Source organism: Vidua chalybeata, chromosome 19 (assembly GCF_026979565.1).
Source record: "Vidua chalybeata isolate OUT-0048 chromosome 19, bVidCha1 merged haplotype, whole genome shotgun sequence".
In the NCBI taxonomy this organism is placed as follows: Eukaryota; Metazoa; Chordata; class Aves; order Passeriformes; family Viduidae; genus Vidua; species Vidua chalybeata.
Genome location: NC_071548.1, coordinates 8,860,296 through 8,875,414, shown reverse-complemented (window position 1 = coordinate 8,875,414; position 15,119 = coordinate 8,860,296). Strand labels below are relative to the sequence as shown.

Here is a 15,119-nt window from a genome sequence, read left to right as displayed (position 1 = left end):
GTTCTGCTCTCTCCCTTTGTTTCCCTTGGCTGGAAGCTTCCCTTTAAAACATTAATATCCCTATTATTTTTTTTTTTCCCCAGCAGGTTAATTAATACTTGATTCGTCACCTTGAAAGCTAATCCAGATCCTGAAGGCAATGAATGCCTGCTATAAATAAATCCCCCCATCACTGACAGCCCATCTTTATTGATTCTCCTTCAGGAAGCCACCTCTGCTTGGCTCTAAAGGAGTTAATCCCAAACTTCTCCCAGGCTTAGTTTGGGATTGGCCTGGCTCCGTGTTTTCCTGCTTGAGCTTTGCTGTGCAAACATGGTGCCTTTTAATGAGGGAAAAGAGCAGATTTTGTGGAGAGAAACCCAGACAGCTCAGCAGGATCACTCCAGCCTGGGTCAGCAAAAGCCACTGGAGATTGTGGGTGTATTTATGGGCTGGCTCTCTCTGAAATATTATTTCGTTTCGGCTCCTGGAAAGCCTTTTCCAAGCTCTCATCTGCTTCAAATCAATGGTGTTTATCATCTTTGTCTCCAGCCATTGTCATCGGTGACCTTAATTAGGTCATATTAAAAATAATGTTGAGTTTGTCACTCATGTAGAATTTAAAAAGTCATTATTTACTTCTGCTGTTAACTCACTCGTTCCTCCTGGGTGCTGCTCTGTCCCCACGAGAGTGTTGGGCTGCTGTCACCTCAGCAGTGACACTTGTCCTGAGGCAGGATTAGAGGAGCCAAACGAGCTCGTCCCTCCCCTGTGGCTCAGAATTGGTGTTTTCCCCATAAGTGAGGCCATTTTTGGGGCTCAGAATTGGGTTTTCCCCATAAGTGAGGCCACTTTTGGGGCTGCCCCCCAGGAAACTCCAGCCTCTGGAATCCCATGATTGCATAACATTCTCTGTTTTTGTACATTTCTCCACCCTTCATGGAAGTGTCAAGCCCAAAGGAGCAGCCAGACATTTTTTATGATTATTTTAAAATCTGTGCTTCTCTGGATGATGAACTTCTTTTTTTTTTTTTTTTTTTTTTTTTTTTTTTTTTTTTTTTTTTTTTTTTTTTTCCAGGGACACTGGCTCATAAATTTTTAATTCTTGATCTTGGCAGTGCTGGTTGAATTAGAAACAGAACAACTGATTTTAATGAGTGCAAGATTAATGCAGATGAGCTTGGCTGGGACTGCGATCCAGCTGAGGTGAGGTGTGTCTCCCCCAGCTCCTTGGTGGACTGGCACATCCCAGCACCACTGGAGCAGGGAATATTCTCATCTCAGCCCTTCACCTGCAGAAGAGATGCTCATTAACCAGGTTCACTCAGGATATTTTGCTCATTAACCCCTGGCGGCTGCTCTGGACCACCCCCAGCCCTGCAAGGTGCAAGGGGAGGAAGGTGAGGATGATGTGCATGGGCAGAGGAGGAACCTCCCTCTGGATGGGAAGGGGAAGATTTTGGCTGTTGTGTGAGGCCACCACAGCTCCAGGAATGGTTGTGATCCACACCTGTTGCCTGTCCCTCTGTGGAGAGATGCTGTTTTATTTTTGGGTCATATAAACAGCAGTTAGTGATAAGAGAGAGCCCAGGACATCCCTCACTGGGCTGAGCTCTCCCACTGCCCCACAGGAGCTCCAGGACTTGCTTTCCCACAAAAAATCCCATATTTGCAGAGTGAGTGGTTTTATTGCCAAGGAAAAATGGAGAAGGCTGAGCTGAACTAATTCCATTTGATTCTGTGGGCAACTGGCAATTTTTTATCCCAGTTTTATTTTTTAATGTGTTCTAATCAGGTGGTACTTGCAGAGATCACAGCACTGCAGGTTCAGCCTGGGCTGTCGGGTGGATTTGTGTCTTAGCTTGGAAATGGAATCTGTCAGAGCTGGGGCAGGTATCTTCTGTTCATTGGGCAGTTTTCTTTGTCTCTTCCACAGCCAATCCTTCCTCCAGGAGATATCTCCTGTTAATGGGCTATTAATTGTTAATTATCTTCTGTTCATGGGCCAGTGAAAATTCCATCATCCCATGGGGAGATGCTCTGCCCAGGGGGAGGAGCCAAGCATTCCTACCTGGATACAATCTGACCTTGGAACAGCACAGCAGCCTTTGCCCACTGCATTCCCAGAGGAGCAGCTTTCTGCCCCACTGCATTCCAAGAGGAGCAGCTTTCTGCCCCACTGCATTCCCAGAGGGAGCCCAGGCCCATCTCCAGCAGCCCTGGAGCTTCAGAGGAAAACTGCAGCCTTGTCCAGGATCCTGCTCCAGCAGAAGCACAGCTGGCACTGCAGGAGGGCTGAGCCCCCATGGAATGGCACTGCTGACACCACCCTGACCCACAGCCTGCCAGGGCCTGCTCTGACTCTGGCACTGGTTTGTTTTTCTTTCTTTTGTACTATTGCATTTGTATTTTAATTTTCCTAGTAAAGAACTGTTATTCCTATTCCCATATCTTTGCCTGAGAGACCCTTAATTTCAAAATTATAATAATTCAGAGGGAGGGGTTTTGCATTTTCCATTTTCAGGGGAGGCTCCTGCCTTCCTTAGCAGACACCTGTGTGCTCAAACCAAAACAGGTGGGCAGGAGCTGAGTGGGATAAATAATGAGGATTCTCCCAGGAAAGCAGCAGGGAACTGGGGAGGAAAAGGCTGGAGCAGCAGCTGGCGAGGTCACCCAGTGATTTGTGTCCAGCTTTACACGGACCTGCCTGACCCATGGCATTGTGACCATAGAAAAGGCACGGATGGCATCATCTCCTGCTTCAATACCCGCCCCCCCCCGAGAGTGGAAGGAGAAGCTGTGACAGATGCATTGGTGTCCCCACACCCTAGGGTTTCATGGTGCCTGCGGGACCCTCTGCATCCTGTGGGGATTAAAAGAGGGGACAAAGCAGTGGGAAGTGGAGGCAGATGGAGAGGATGTTGCTATGGGTCTGTTTAGCATCCACAGGTGTTCAGATCCTCGAGGTCTGATGGATTCTTTGCTTCTTTACGCCAAGGTCAGGATTAAATGTGCCAGAGGGTATTTCTTGTTGGGACTCAGATGTTTGTTAGTTCTGATCTCTGTCACAGTCTCACAAACCCTGAGTTCTGCAGGACTTCGCTCTGACAAACTAAAAATGGAGCCTGGTCTCTCTCTCTAAAGGCCTTTTAAGGATAAACTGTCCAATTAAGAAATGACACCTACATTTTTTTTCACTTTTAACCCAATAACCAACCACCTGTGGTCCACAATGAGGACTTTTTAATCCAATTACACAAAACCACCCAAACCCATGGAGAAGGAAGTGAAGGAGAAGGAGCAACTTCCACCCTAAAACCTCCACCTTGCTTTCTATCTATTCCTGTATTCTAAACCCCAGACTCTGAGTTTTGCCCCCTGTGACATCACACACTTCTATCCAAACTCCACCCCCACAATCCCAGTTCTGTCATTCCATTTTGGAAGCTTGTCCACGGCCTCAGGTCAGTGCAGTGTTCTCCTGGGGGTCAGTGCCTCAAATTCTCAGCATTATCCAGGGTTCCAACAGAGCTCCAGTGGGAAAATCTGTGAGGGAAAAGGGGTACCTGGGCTAAAAGGCATTTTGTCTGGATCTGAGAGCTGGCCACGTCCAGCTCTGTAGGAGCAGCATTGTCAGGATGGGGAGAATCCACCTCAGAGTGCAGTGGTTCCATCTGCGCCTTTTGGAGGCCTGATTCCCAAATATCAGCTCCCCCTCTGTGCTCACAGCCAGGACCCAACCATGGCCAGTGCTGGGGATGAGGTCTGGCTCTGGTGCCTTGGGCTCCACCCCTGTGTACCCCAAAAATGCCTGCCACAATCCCCTTCCATGGCTGGACGATTCAGGGCTTGGAATCACCAAACCCACAGCTTTTTCCTCAGCTCTGTCCTCAGCATCCCCCCAGCCTGGCTGGGGCCACTTCTGTGCTGCTGACCTGGCCAGGTGGAGATGTCAAGAGAAGTCTTTTTTTTTTTTTTTTGGCTTTTTTTTTTTTTTTTGCTTTTTCCCATTTTCAGCTTGTTACAAACCGTTGTTGCCTTCCCATCTGCCAGCTCAGGACAGGAGCGCTGCTGTAGCTCGGTGTCGCCAAGGAGAGCTTAAATATTGTCATTAAAAAAATTCCAGCCTTGCATCATCTTCTCAGACAAACAGCAAGAAACCTTTGCAATTAAATTCCCTGTGCTCCAGCAGGAGGGCAGAAGTGCCTCCTTTTTTTTTTTTTTTTTCCCTTTTCTTTGATGATGATATTCTGGGATTTTAGAGCAGCAGGGGGAAAAAAAACCCCCAAAACTGTTTGATTTTCCTCATTATGTTAAGCTAGGTTTTACTTTCTGATTGCCAAAGCATGATAAATGGAACACAGATTACCCAGAGATTTTCAAAGATTTGCTTTCAATTTGATTTTTCCTGAGCCTTATTAAGCCTGCAGGTTTTATCTACACTTTGTTCTTCCAGTGGGGTAACATTACCATGTATTAGTAGCCATATTTTTTTTTCCCCGTTTGAAATTCAAACCAGACAGAGGCTTCTCATGCTTTGCTTTCAAATCCTATTTTAAAAAATACTGATCATGTGTGTATGTTGTTTTTCCTTTCCCTCTGACCCTGCTGGCTCTATAAAGGACTTTCCCCAGGGAAATGCTTCCAGTCGTGGATCTCTGGGCATTGCTGGGTGCAGCTTTGTGGATTAAGGGATGCATTTTAGAAGGTGTAATGCAGAGATGATTAAAAAAAAAAAGTGGCTTCCAACAGAAAGGCAGGTAAGAAAAGTAAGATTTAAAAGCAGGAGCTGTAAAATCAGGCAGTTCAGAGGAGCTTAGGGAGGGTAAGGTAACCCTTGATGTGCTCAGGTGCATCTTGCAGGAGTTGATGCCGTTGGAAGGGCTTGTCCTCCATTATTTTAGGAGAAACAGCCCCAAATCCATGGCTTTAGGAGAAAAGGCACAGCCTGAGTGCTGCTCTCTGGGAGAGGCTTGGAGGGTGGCAGGGACATGGGAACAACGCAGGACACACAGACAACAGCCACCCTGACACACCTGGTGTGCTCCTTCTGCTGGAGCCAGGAAACTTGACCCACCTTCGGGGCTTTCCAGGGTGGCTTTCAGGCCAGGGAGGATTCCAGTGCATCCTCCTCTGTCTGTGCCCAGCCAGAGGTCTCAGGGCAGCTTAAAGAGGTGATGGAAAATCTCCCTGCACCTGGTGTGGGAAGCAGCTTCCTCGTGTGCAGGGTGACAGGAGCTGGCTGTGTCCAGGGCATAGAACACCCAAGGCAAGCTGCTCTGCTGATGGCCTGAGCAGGAAACGCAGGGGTGAGAACAGAGCATCCTTGGGGTGCCCCAGCCACGGAGCTGGGGCAGGGGTGAAGCCCTCATTCCCAGAGCTGTCTCCACGAGCTGAGGAGCTTCTGGGGATGTTCTCCTCCAGACACGAGCCCAGGAGCCATGCTTGAACTGGAGACAGCTCTTCTGGAGAGGTTCCCTGCCATTCCTCCAGCCCCACTCGATGAACTTGAATTATCACTCACTATTTCTATTTATAAACCAGAGCAGCACCGAGGAGCTCCCAGTGCTCCCAGCCCAGCCCAGCCCAGCCCAGCCCAGCCCAGCCTATCCCAGCCCAGCCCAGCCTATCCCAGCCTATCCCAGCCTCTCTCCCTCTGCCACAGAACTCTTCATCTCCACTGCCCTTCCAGAGCCTCATCCTGCACATTTCCCAGTCTTCTTTCCATTGGATACACGCACGTGGGGTTTTTTTCCACTTGTTTACAAGAGAACGTTTTCTTTTTAAGAACAGGGATTGTTTTTGCAGCAGCTCCAGCCCCACCTCATAAACCAAACATTGCCCAAGCAGTCCACGGCTCAGGATGACGTTGTTGCTGCTGGAATGCCAGTGCTGAATACCCAAAATGTGTTTCTTGGTGGAGCCTGGGGGGTTTTGTGCTCTGTGTCTCCAGATGTGACACAGAGGAGCAGTGGGTCCTTGTGGCTGAGCCAGGGGGATGTGGCTGGACTCGGGGAAGGATTTGTGTTTATTTTAACACAATAACCCAAGGCCAGCTCTCACCACCCTGCAGCAGGGGAGCATCCCCTCCACTTCTGCTGGGTCAGCTCAGGCTGGAGCTGGTCCCAGTGTGACAGGGACCAGACTTTGCTGCTGGTTCTGGTTTTACCTCAGCGTTGCCTCAGTCCCCCTTCCAACAGCATCAAGCACCTGCACTTCTGAGAGAATCCAGAGAGTTTTTCCCCAGAACATCCTCTCACTATCACCACTCCATGCAGGATGCCAGATTTGATGAAAATGCTCTGATCTGTTCTGACAAATCCGCTGTTCCTAAGTAGATAATAACCAGAAAATCTTCCTAAATAAATCCTGGTTTTGGATCTGTGCCCACACTTTGTTATTCTTTCCATACCAATTAACTGCTGCCACTTGCCCTGAACTGGGAGCATCCTCAGCCCCTCCAGGGGCAAAGGAGACACAGGTTTATAGAACTCGGTGTGGGACTGGAAGGAGAGTTATGGCTGCAAAGAAACGAGAGTCTGATTTGGCAGCACGGAGGCACGACTGACCAGAACTTCTCAGCTGAGCAGGGATTAAAGGTTGCACATAGCAATAATCCCAAACTGCAGCAGGAAGGGCTGGGATACCTTCCCATGATCCAGAATCAAAGAGTGGCTTGGGTTTGGATGAAAATCACCTAATTCCAAACACCCTGGCCATGGGCATAGCAACATTTCAGGGAAGCTGGCACTGGAGGAGAGACAGGGATATATTGGAATAACACCCGTTTATTTTCCCCTCTCTTCCTTCAGCATCAAGGGGATATATCTGATATTGATTTCCCTTTGGGCAAAGGGAATCCCAGGACCCTGCTCCCAAAACTCTGATGTCTGCCTCCAAAACTCTGATGCCACTAGTGAGGTCAGAGCTCCACAGGCTGAAGAAGTGAACATCCCTGCTGCTGCCGGTGGCTGCTGCACTCCCGTGGCCGCCAGCCGCATCCACAGCACCTGTGGGGCAGCTTCAGACCTCCCCCTTCCCTCGGCCTGGACCCAAAGCCCCCCAGCGGCGGCACCGAGCTGCCGAAAAGGCCTGGGAATAAAAGTTGGGCTGGCTCAGTTGGGTAACAAAACCAGAAAGTCCTGGCGATGCAGACCGGGGGAGGGGGGCTGGGTTTTGGGCAGGGATGCAGGGATGAGGGGATGCAGGGGATGCAGGGAATGCAGGGATGTGGGGATGCAGGGATGAGGGGATGCAGGGAATGCAGGGATGAGGGGATGTAGGGTTGCAGGGATGCAGGGATGTGGGGATAAGGAGATGTAGGGATGCAGGGATGCAGGGATGAGGTGATGTGGGCATATGGGGATGCGGGGAGGCAGGGATGTAGGGATGAGGGGATGCTGGGATGTGGGGATGCAGGGATGCAGGGATGCAGGGATATGGGGATGAGGGGATGCAGGAATGTGGGGACGCGGGGATGCAGGGTTGCAGGGATGAGGGGAGGCAGGGATGTGGGGATGTGGAGCTGCAGTGATACAGGGACATAGGGATGCGGGGATGCACCGATGCAGGGATGTGGGGATGCAGAGACACAGGGATGCGAGGATGTGGGGACACAGAGATGCAGGGTTGCAGTGATGCAGGGACATAGGGATGCGAGGATGCGGGGACACGGGGATGCAGGGTTGCAGTGATGCAGTGATGCAGGGACACAGGGATGCAGGGATGCAGGGACGCAGGGATGCAGGTTTGCAAGTGATGCAGGGACACGGGGATGCAGGGTTGCAGTGATGCAGTGATGCAGGGTTGCAGTGATGCAGTACGGGGATGCAGGGTTGCAGTGATGCAGGGACACGGGGATGCAGGGATGAGGGGACGCGGGGATGCAGGGTTGCAGTGATGCAGTGATGCAGGGACACGGGGATGCAGGGACGCAGGGATGTAGGTTTGCAGTGATGCAGTGATGCAGGGACACGGGGACGCAGGGATGCAGGGATGCACCGCCCGCTGTCACCAGGAGGTGGCACAGCCCGAGCGCGGATGTCGCACCGGGTCGCGCCTCTCCGCCGCCGGGACCCCCAAAAAAGGAGCGAGGTGATTCATCGCTTCCAGGAATGCCAAGGAGAAGTCTCGCATCATTTTTCTGGGAAAGCCTTTGTTCGGAATTATTTTCGCGTGGAAAACAAACGGACAAATAAAAAGGCACAAACTCTGTTTTGATTGGAGAGAAGGGAAAAACGAGCCCGCAGCTGTCGGGACACCCTCTGTCTGTGTCCCCGCAGAGCCAGAGCCTCTGCTGGCTCCTGTTCCCTCCCCGCTGCCCTCATTCCCTGCTCCCACATCCCAGCTGTGTGGATTTTCCGTGCGGAAGCTGCACCCACGGCTCGTGTCAGCAGCAGCAGCTCGCAGAGGTTTTCCCTGCAGGAGCAGATCCAGCAGCACAAAAAGCAGGAGGGATCCGTGGCAGAGCACGGACGAGGTGGCCCTGAGCATCCCGCCCGCAGTCTCCATCTCTTCCCAGGTGGGATCAGGTGCATTTTCCCCACGGGACACGTTCAGCCCACCTGCCCTTGTGGGAGAGCTCCACAGGCAGCTGTGGCTGAGGTGAGACAGCTGCAAATGGCAAATCAAGTCTTTGTTTTTTTTTTTGCCTCAAAAATGGCAATTTTGCCTTTCTAACAAAGGAAGAGAGGCTGCAAGAGATCAGCCAGCAATGGCTGGGCTTGATCTTAGAGGCTTTTCCCAACCTTATGATGACAGAGCAAAATGTTTGCTTGGGAGGAAGCGCTGACCTGCAGCCCCGCAGCTGGAAAGGCTGCAGCTCAAGAAAATCATTGTTTCACTTGAAGGGATGATTTTGAAGTGCATTGCTATTGCTGGTAAAACACAGAATCCCAGAATGGTTTGGGTTGGAAAGGACCTTAAAATTCCTCTCAGTCCACCCCCTGCCATGGGCAGGGACACCTCCCACTATCCCAGGGTGCTCAGAGCCACATCCAGCCTGGCCTTGGTCACTTGGCCATCACACACTGTGCTACTTTGTGCCCGTGCCCAGTTTTTAATAAAATAAAGGTGATTTCTTCCCCCCCCAAAAAAAGAGTTCCTTCACTCCCAGTTTTCCCTTCTTGGGTTTCCACATCCAAAGTTAACTAAAATCTGTTAATTCCCATCTGTTTGCCCTGTAAGTGCTCTGCCTCAGCTTCCAGGACAGCCCCAGGACAGGGGACGGATGTTCTGCAAACACAAGGAATCAGATGGAGGAGGTGTTGTGCAATCATTTCCTTGTCAGAGCTCATTTCTTGCTCCTCAGTCCTTTGTGAGAGGCAACCACAAATCCTTGTGTGAAATGGGGTGGAGGCCTTGACACGACGTTGGCAGGAGGCTTCTGTCCTCTCCTGAGAAGGAAACACATGGCAGGTTCAAAGCCAGTTATTCCCCAAATTACACAAAAAAAAAAAAAAATTAAACATTCCCCCCACTTTGCTTCTTTTTGTTATTCTTTCTGAATTCCTCCTTAGCATCCTAAGCACCCTTGAGGGATTTACATCTGGAACATAAAATGAATTTCTCACAATGAGACCAAAGAAAACCAAGGTCTGTGGGTGGAGGAAGCTGTGGCTGCACCAGAAGGAAAGGAAAGGAAAGGAAAGGAAAGGAAAGGAAAGGAAAGGAAAAAGGAAAGGAAAGGAAAAGGAAAGGAAAGGAAAAAGGAAAGGAAAGGAAAGGAAAAAGGAAAAAAGGAAAGGAAAAAGGAAAAAGGAAAGGAAAGGAAAAGGAAAGGAAAGGAAAGGAAAGGAAAGGAAAAAGGAAAGGAAAGGAAAGGAAAAGGAAAAAGGAAAGGAAAGGAAAGGAAAGGAAAGGAAAGGAAAGGAAAGGAAAGGAAAGGAAAGGAAAGGAAAGGAAAGGAAAGGAAAGGAAAGGAAAGGAAAGGAAGGAAAGGAAAGGAAAGGAAAGGAAAGGAAAGGAAAGGAAAGGAAAGGAAAGGAAAGGAAAGGAAAGGAAAGGAAAGGAAAGGAAAGGAAAGGAAAGGAAAGGAAAGGAAAGGAAAGGAAAGGAAAGGAAAGGAAAGGAAAGGAAAGGAAAGGAAAGGAAAGGAAAGGAAAGGAAAGGAAAGGAAAGGAAAGGAAAGGAAAGGAAAGGAAAGGAAAGGAAAGGAAAGGAAAGGAAAGGAAAGGAAAGGAAAGGAAAGGAAAGGAAAGGAAAGGAAAGGAAAGGAAAGGAAAGGAAAGGAAAGGAAAGGAAAGGAAAGGAATAAAGTTAGTTTCAAAGCAAGGGCCAAGCTGCTGTGGCCACCTGCAAGAGCAGATTATTTACAGGCATTAGGCAGAAACAGGGACATGACAGCAGTGACAACTCTTGCAGCAAGCCTGTGATATTTCACAGGCACAGTAACCCAGGGGAAGCTGTTCCAGCAAGGCCCAAACCCATGGGAATGGTTTGCCTTTGGCACCCAGTGTGCTGCTGACATCCATCCACCACCTCTGAGCCGAGCCAGCAGCTCTCCAGGGAAATGATGGCCGGTCGTGGTAAGGCATCCCCAGCCAGGTAAAAATTAGCACTGATTCTGTGTGTTACAGAAGGCTGATCAATAATAATCTTTATTAAGAAACCCATTGCTTTTATAGACAGTTATGAGACAGGTTGACCTAATTGGTCCTCCAATCCAAGCACCATCACCACTGGCTGATTAAGAAACCACCCTTTGGTAAACAAATCTCCATAACACATTCCTCATGTTCACAATACCAGGTGCAGCAGGTTTAGATGGGAATTGCTTCTCATTCTTTTCTCTGATTGTCTCACAGCCTTTCCCAGGATGATGCCTGGGAAAGCTGTGTTTCTCTCTGTGGCCAGAGAGCTGCTGCCACACTGGCCCAGATGGTTTCTGGCATTTTCAAACAGGCAAAACTCATCCTGAAAAGCACAAGGCCCTGCACGAGGGGTGGATCCATCCTCCTGCCAGTGCTCTCCACTCCACCATGGACACTCAGGGGTGTTCCTGGCTCAGCTGATGCACAGCCCACGTCCTCCCTCACCTGCCCATAAAACCATCTGATGTCTGTGCCAGGATGGAGATGCCCAGGAACAAATCAAACATTTCCACTCTGCCTAGAACACGAGTTCATGAACTGCTGCTATCATTCAGGACTGTTCTAATTGAAACATCATGTCTTACACAATCATCCCCTTCTCTATCCCCTTTCACTCTTTCAGAAACCATTTCCTGCTTTTCCCAGCTGGACATGCTGTCCTTCCTCCTGCTTTGAAGCAAATATTTTGTTGGGTTTGGCTGCTACCACAGCCACACATTGTCTTCTGCCTGATATTTGAGCCATCTGCTGCTAAAGAGAATATCTGGGGCTGGAAGTCTCCAAAGGGGTTTGAGGTGCTGAGATGAATCAGGAAGCAGCAGAGCAGGAGGAAAATCCTTCTCAGCTTCACCTGCAGAGTAATTCAAACCGAAATGCTTTAAAAAATAAAAGCTGAGAGATGCTTTTCTAACAGCTGGTACTCCCAGGCTGAGGAGCTGATCCACCCTGCTCCCCTCCACACGTGGACATGGAATCCAACCCCCATTTCCTCTTTTGTCTCAAGTGGATGGAAAAAGAGAATTGGCCTCTGAGCTGTGGAGGTTGCCAGCATCTGCCTTGCCTCATTTCTGCTGCTTGGAGTGATGCCTCAGGTTTAGCTTTTATATTTTCTGTGCTGCTTCAGTGTGTGGGTCTGAGCTTCACATGAGGGGATGCTGAGCTCTGTGCACAGAGCAGGGAGACAAAACAATTCCTGCTCCAGCTGGGCACCAAGGACAAATGATCCAAAGCTCAGGCCCAGGAGCACAAACAGCGTGGGCTGGAGAGAGAAAAACAAGCAGGATGGGAGTGCATGGGCTGGAGCTGGAATGGGACAATGAACTGCAAGGTGCAAATGGAGCAGAGCTGATCCCAGTGAGAGCCCCCGGGAGCGCTCGTGCATTTTGGGACCATTTTGGGTTGTGCTGCCCAAGGTAGATCCATTGAGGCCTCCTAGTAAACCCCTACTTTATTCTCAAGCTCTGTCTAGTCTCTGTTCCAGCGCAGCCTTCTGAAGGCATCAGGAGAATATCTGGCTCTGCTCTGGGACAGAGCAGAGGTGCTGCAGGGACAGGAGCTGTGTGCTGAAGGGACTGGAGGTGCCCAGAGCAGGTGACACCCCCTGCTCAGGCTCAGGGTGCTTTTCCTGCCAGGACACACACAGGGAGCTTTCTCCTTGGTGTCACTCCTGTCTCCTGTCGTTTTGGGTTTATTTTTCCCCTGGGTTGCTTTGAACAAAGGGTGGTTTTGTCCAGCTGAACTCCAAGATCTGGAGGTGCCTGCAGGGGGATGCAGGGGGGTCTGAGAGGAGCTGCACAGGCCTGGGGGATGTGACAGGCACCTGCACAGGACACAAAGTCACAGCCCCACCACGGGATTCCTCTGCAGGACACCAGCCCTGGGCTTGGCTTCCCAAACCTCCCCCTCCTCCCACGCCTCAGGATTCTGCCTCAGCTGCTTTGGAACTTGCATCACTGCTTTTTGGGAAGCTTCTTGGACTTCTCAGAAGCACCACTTTTTGCTGGGTTTGCTTCCTTGCACTTCAGGGGTGTTGCTTAATTAGCATTTAATGTTGATTTCCTTCACAGCTTTGAGGAGACCTGGAAAACCCCAATACTCCCGTCCAGACATCAAACACCTCTTTGCTCCCCAAATCTCACAGGGTCAAACACTGTCCCCAAGCTCCCAAACCTTGAGCACACACATGCCTGTCTCTCTTGGTCCTCAATGCTCAAGAAAACACCAACAGGGTGAGTTTTTCTCACCTAGCCTGGAAGGCTTGGGCTGCTCCTCGCTGTCACTCCAGGGGCACAATTTGGGACACGGCGCCTGGGGATGGGTGCTGGAGGCAGCTGCTGAATGGTCCTTTGTGTGCTTTGTCCCCTTGCTGGATAAAGAGGGCATTATTAAATGAGAAATGAGAATCTCCCTGGTGGTCAGCCCGAGTTCTTGCTGGGTCCCTGCGGGGAGCAGCGGGAGCTGCCTCCCCGTGCCGTGCTGGGAATCACAGGATCACAGAATCACAGGATCACAGGATCACAGAATCACAGGATCACAGAATTCACAGAATCACAGAATGACCAGGTTGGAAGAGACCTCCAAGCCCATCGAGTCCAGCCCAGCCCCAACCCCTCAACTCAACCCTGGCACCCAGTGCCACATCCAGGCTTTGTTAAACACACCCAGGGATGGTGACTGCACCACCTCCCCGGGCCATTCCAGAACTTTATCTCCTTTTTTTAAAACACTTTTTCCTGGTATCCAACCCTTGGTGCAGCTTGAGGCTGTGTCCTCTGGTTCTGTCAGTTCCTGGAGAAAGAGCCCGACCCCAGCTGGCCACAGCCACCTTTCAGGAGATGTGGAGTGATAAGAGAGGATGGATTCACCCCCAGGCACGGCCAGCGGGCTCTGCTCCAGCCTTATCAACAAAGGAGGCTCCTGCTGGGCTGGGAAATGGGGAGAATAATGCGAGTTAGGGCAGTTCTGGGGCTGGTTTTCTGCTGGAGCAGGGAACATCCCAGCGGGATCTGCCAGCCCCTCCTCTCACATGTAGAGCTCCTGGGGATGTTTCTCCTCCCTCAGCCTTTCAGCTCAAGGGGGAGAGGCAAATTCCAAAGGGAATATTTAAGGAATCAGTTAATTTCCAGGAAATCCTTCTCTTGTTCTTTCTTCTTTTTTTTTTTTTTTTTTTTTTTTTTTTCCCAATGGAAAAGTCAAGTCCTTGTGAACTTTTTGAAAACTTTTGTTTGTTCCCTCTTGCCAGCTAAACTCTGCTCTGTGCTGGTGACAGAACCCTTTTCTCCCAGTGCTGGCCGCCTGGAACTGTCCCCTGTGTGCTGGCAATGCCACTAGCCCTGTCCCCCTTCCCTCCAGGCTGAGGCAAAGCCCCAGCTCCAGCCAGCTCCTCTTTGGGGTCTCTCTGGGGGTCTTTTCCCTTCTCCTCCTTGTGCATGAGGTGATGGAGTGAGCTCTGCTTGCTTCACCTTCCTCTGCAATGGAAAATGTCAAATATCAGGGGGAATAATCAGTCAGACCTGTGGGAGGGAAGGGTGGTGGTTCCTGGAAGAAACAGCAGCACAAGCGGTGTCAGAAGGAATTCCTCTTTCCCCCTCCAGCTCCAGAGATGCTCTCTCTGGAACAGGACTTGTTTGCTGGGGATTTTGGTGCTGTTTGATTCTTTACATCACACAAAGGTCTGCAAAGGGAGCAGGTCCCATCACGCTGGGTGGCCAAAGGAAGATTTCCCAGATTTCTGCGTGTCACAGCCGGGCACAGAGGGCAGAGCAGAGGGGAGCCGGTGGATTTCACAAACCCACTCAAAGCCCCACCAGCAGCAGCATCTGCAGAGGCACAAACCACAAAATGCTGAGGAAAATAAAAGATCCAACAGCAACGGATCACATAAATGGTATTTATCTCTGGAGGCTCGTGGCTTGATTTCTCCACTGCTACTGATGCCCCCAGAGCAGCAAATTAAACTCTTCCCTGTCAGAGAATCTCCATTTCCCGGGGCTGAGTGTGTGAACAAAGGCTCACTCAAGGGTGACACAAATGTTTGGTGACTTCACTTACCCATTTCTCAGGGTGCAGAGTAAGAAGGGAGAGCTGTTGTGCAAGCAGGAGGGAAACAACCAGAGTGTCCCTGAAGATGTGTCCTCCAACTACCAAAATGTGTTTTGGAGCTGGGTGTGGGACGTGCACAAGCAATGATTGCAACACAGCCACCACTGGAGAGAACTGAGTATTTCCTGGGAGAGTTTTAACCTTTGCAAACGAGCTGGGCACAGGGATAAAAGGAGGGAAGTCATTGAATAATTTGGGTTGGAAGGGACCATTAAAGGTCTCCCAATCCAACCCCTCTGCAGCGAGCAGGGTCACTTTTAACTAGAGCAGGTTATTCCAAACCAAATCCAACCTGGCTTTGAATGTTTCCAGGGATGGGGCAGCCACAGCTCCTCTGGGCACCCTGTGCCAGGGTCTCGCCTCCCTCTCAGGGAAGAATTTTTTCCCAATAGTCAATCTAAACCTGCTCTCTGTCTGCTTGAAACCATCCCCTCTTGTGCTATCACT

General features: G+C 50.3%; 1 protein-coding gene and 1 long non-coding RNA gene across 2 annotated transcripts; one reads left to right on the top strand and one right to left on the bottom strand.

Annotated features, from left to right (window-relative positions):
* Positions 1–3,426: 3,426 nt before the first annotated feature.
* Positions 3,427–7,000, top strand: LOC128797697 (uncharacterized). The gene is made up of 3 exons (XR_008434208.1): positions 3,427–3,443; positions 4,602–4,739; positions 6,792–7,000. It is a non-coding gene; the product is annotated as an uncharacterized LOC128797697 (long non-coding RNA).
* A 94-nt stretch (positions 7,001–7,094) lies between these two features.
* LOC128797673 (uncharacterized) lies at positions 7,095–8,675 on the bottom strand. Its single transcript, XM_053960444.1, is given in 6 exon segments — positions 7,095–7,152; positions 7,379–7,498; positions 7,563–7,728; positions 7,823–8,042; positions 8,044–8,456; positions 8,459–8,675. Coding segments are annotated over 6 exon segments (1,035 nt in total). The 5' UTR covers positions 8,517–8,675.
* Between the last annotated feature and the right edge of the window lie 6,444 nt (positions 8,676–15,119).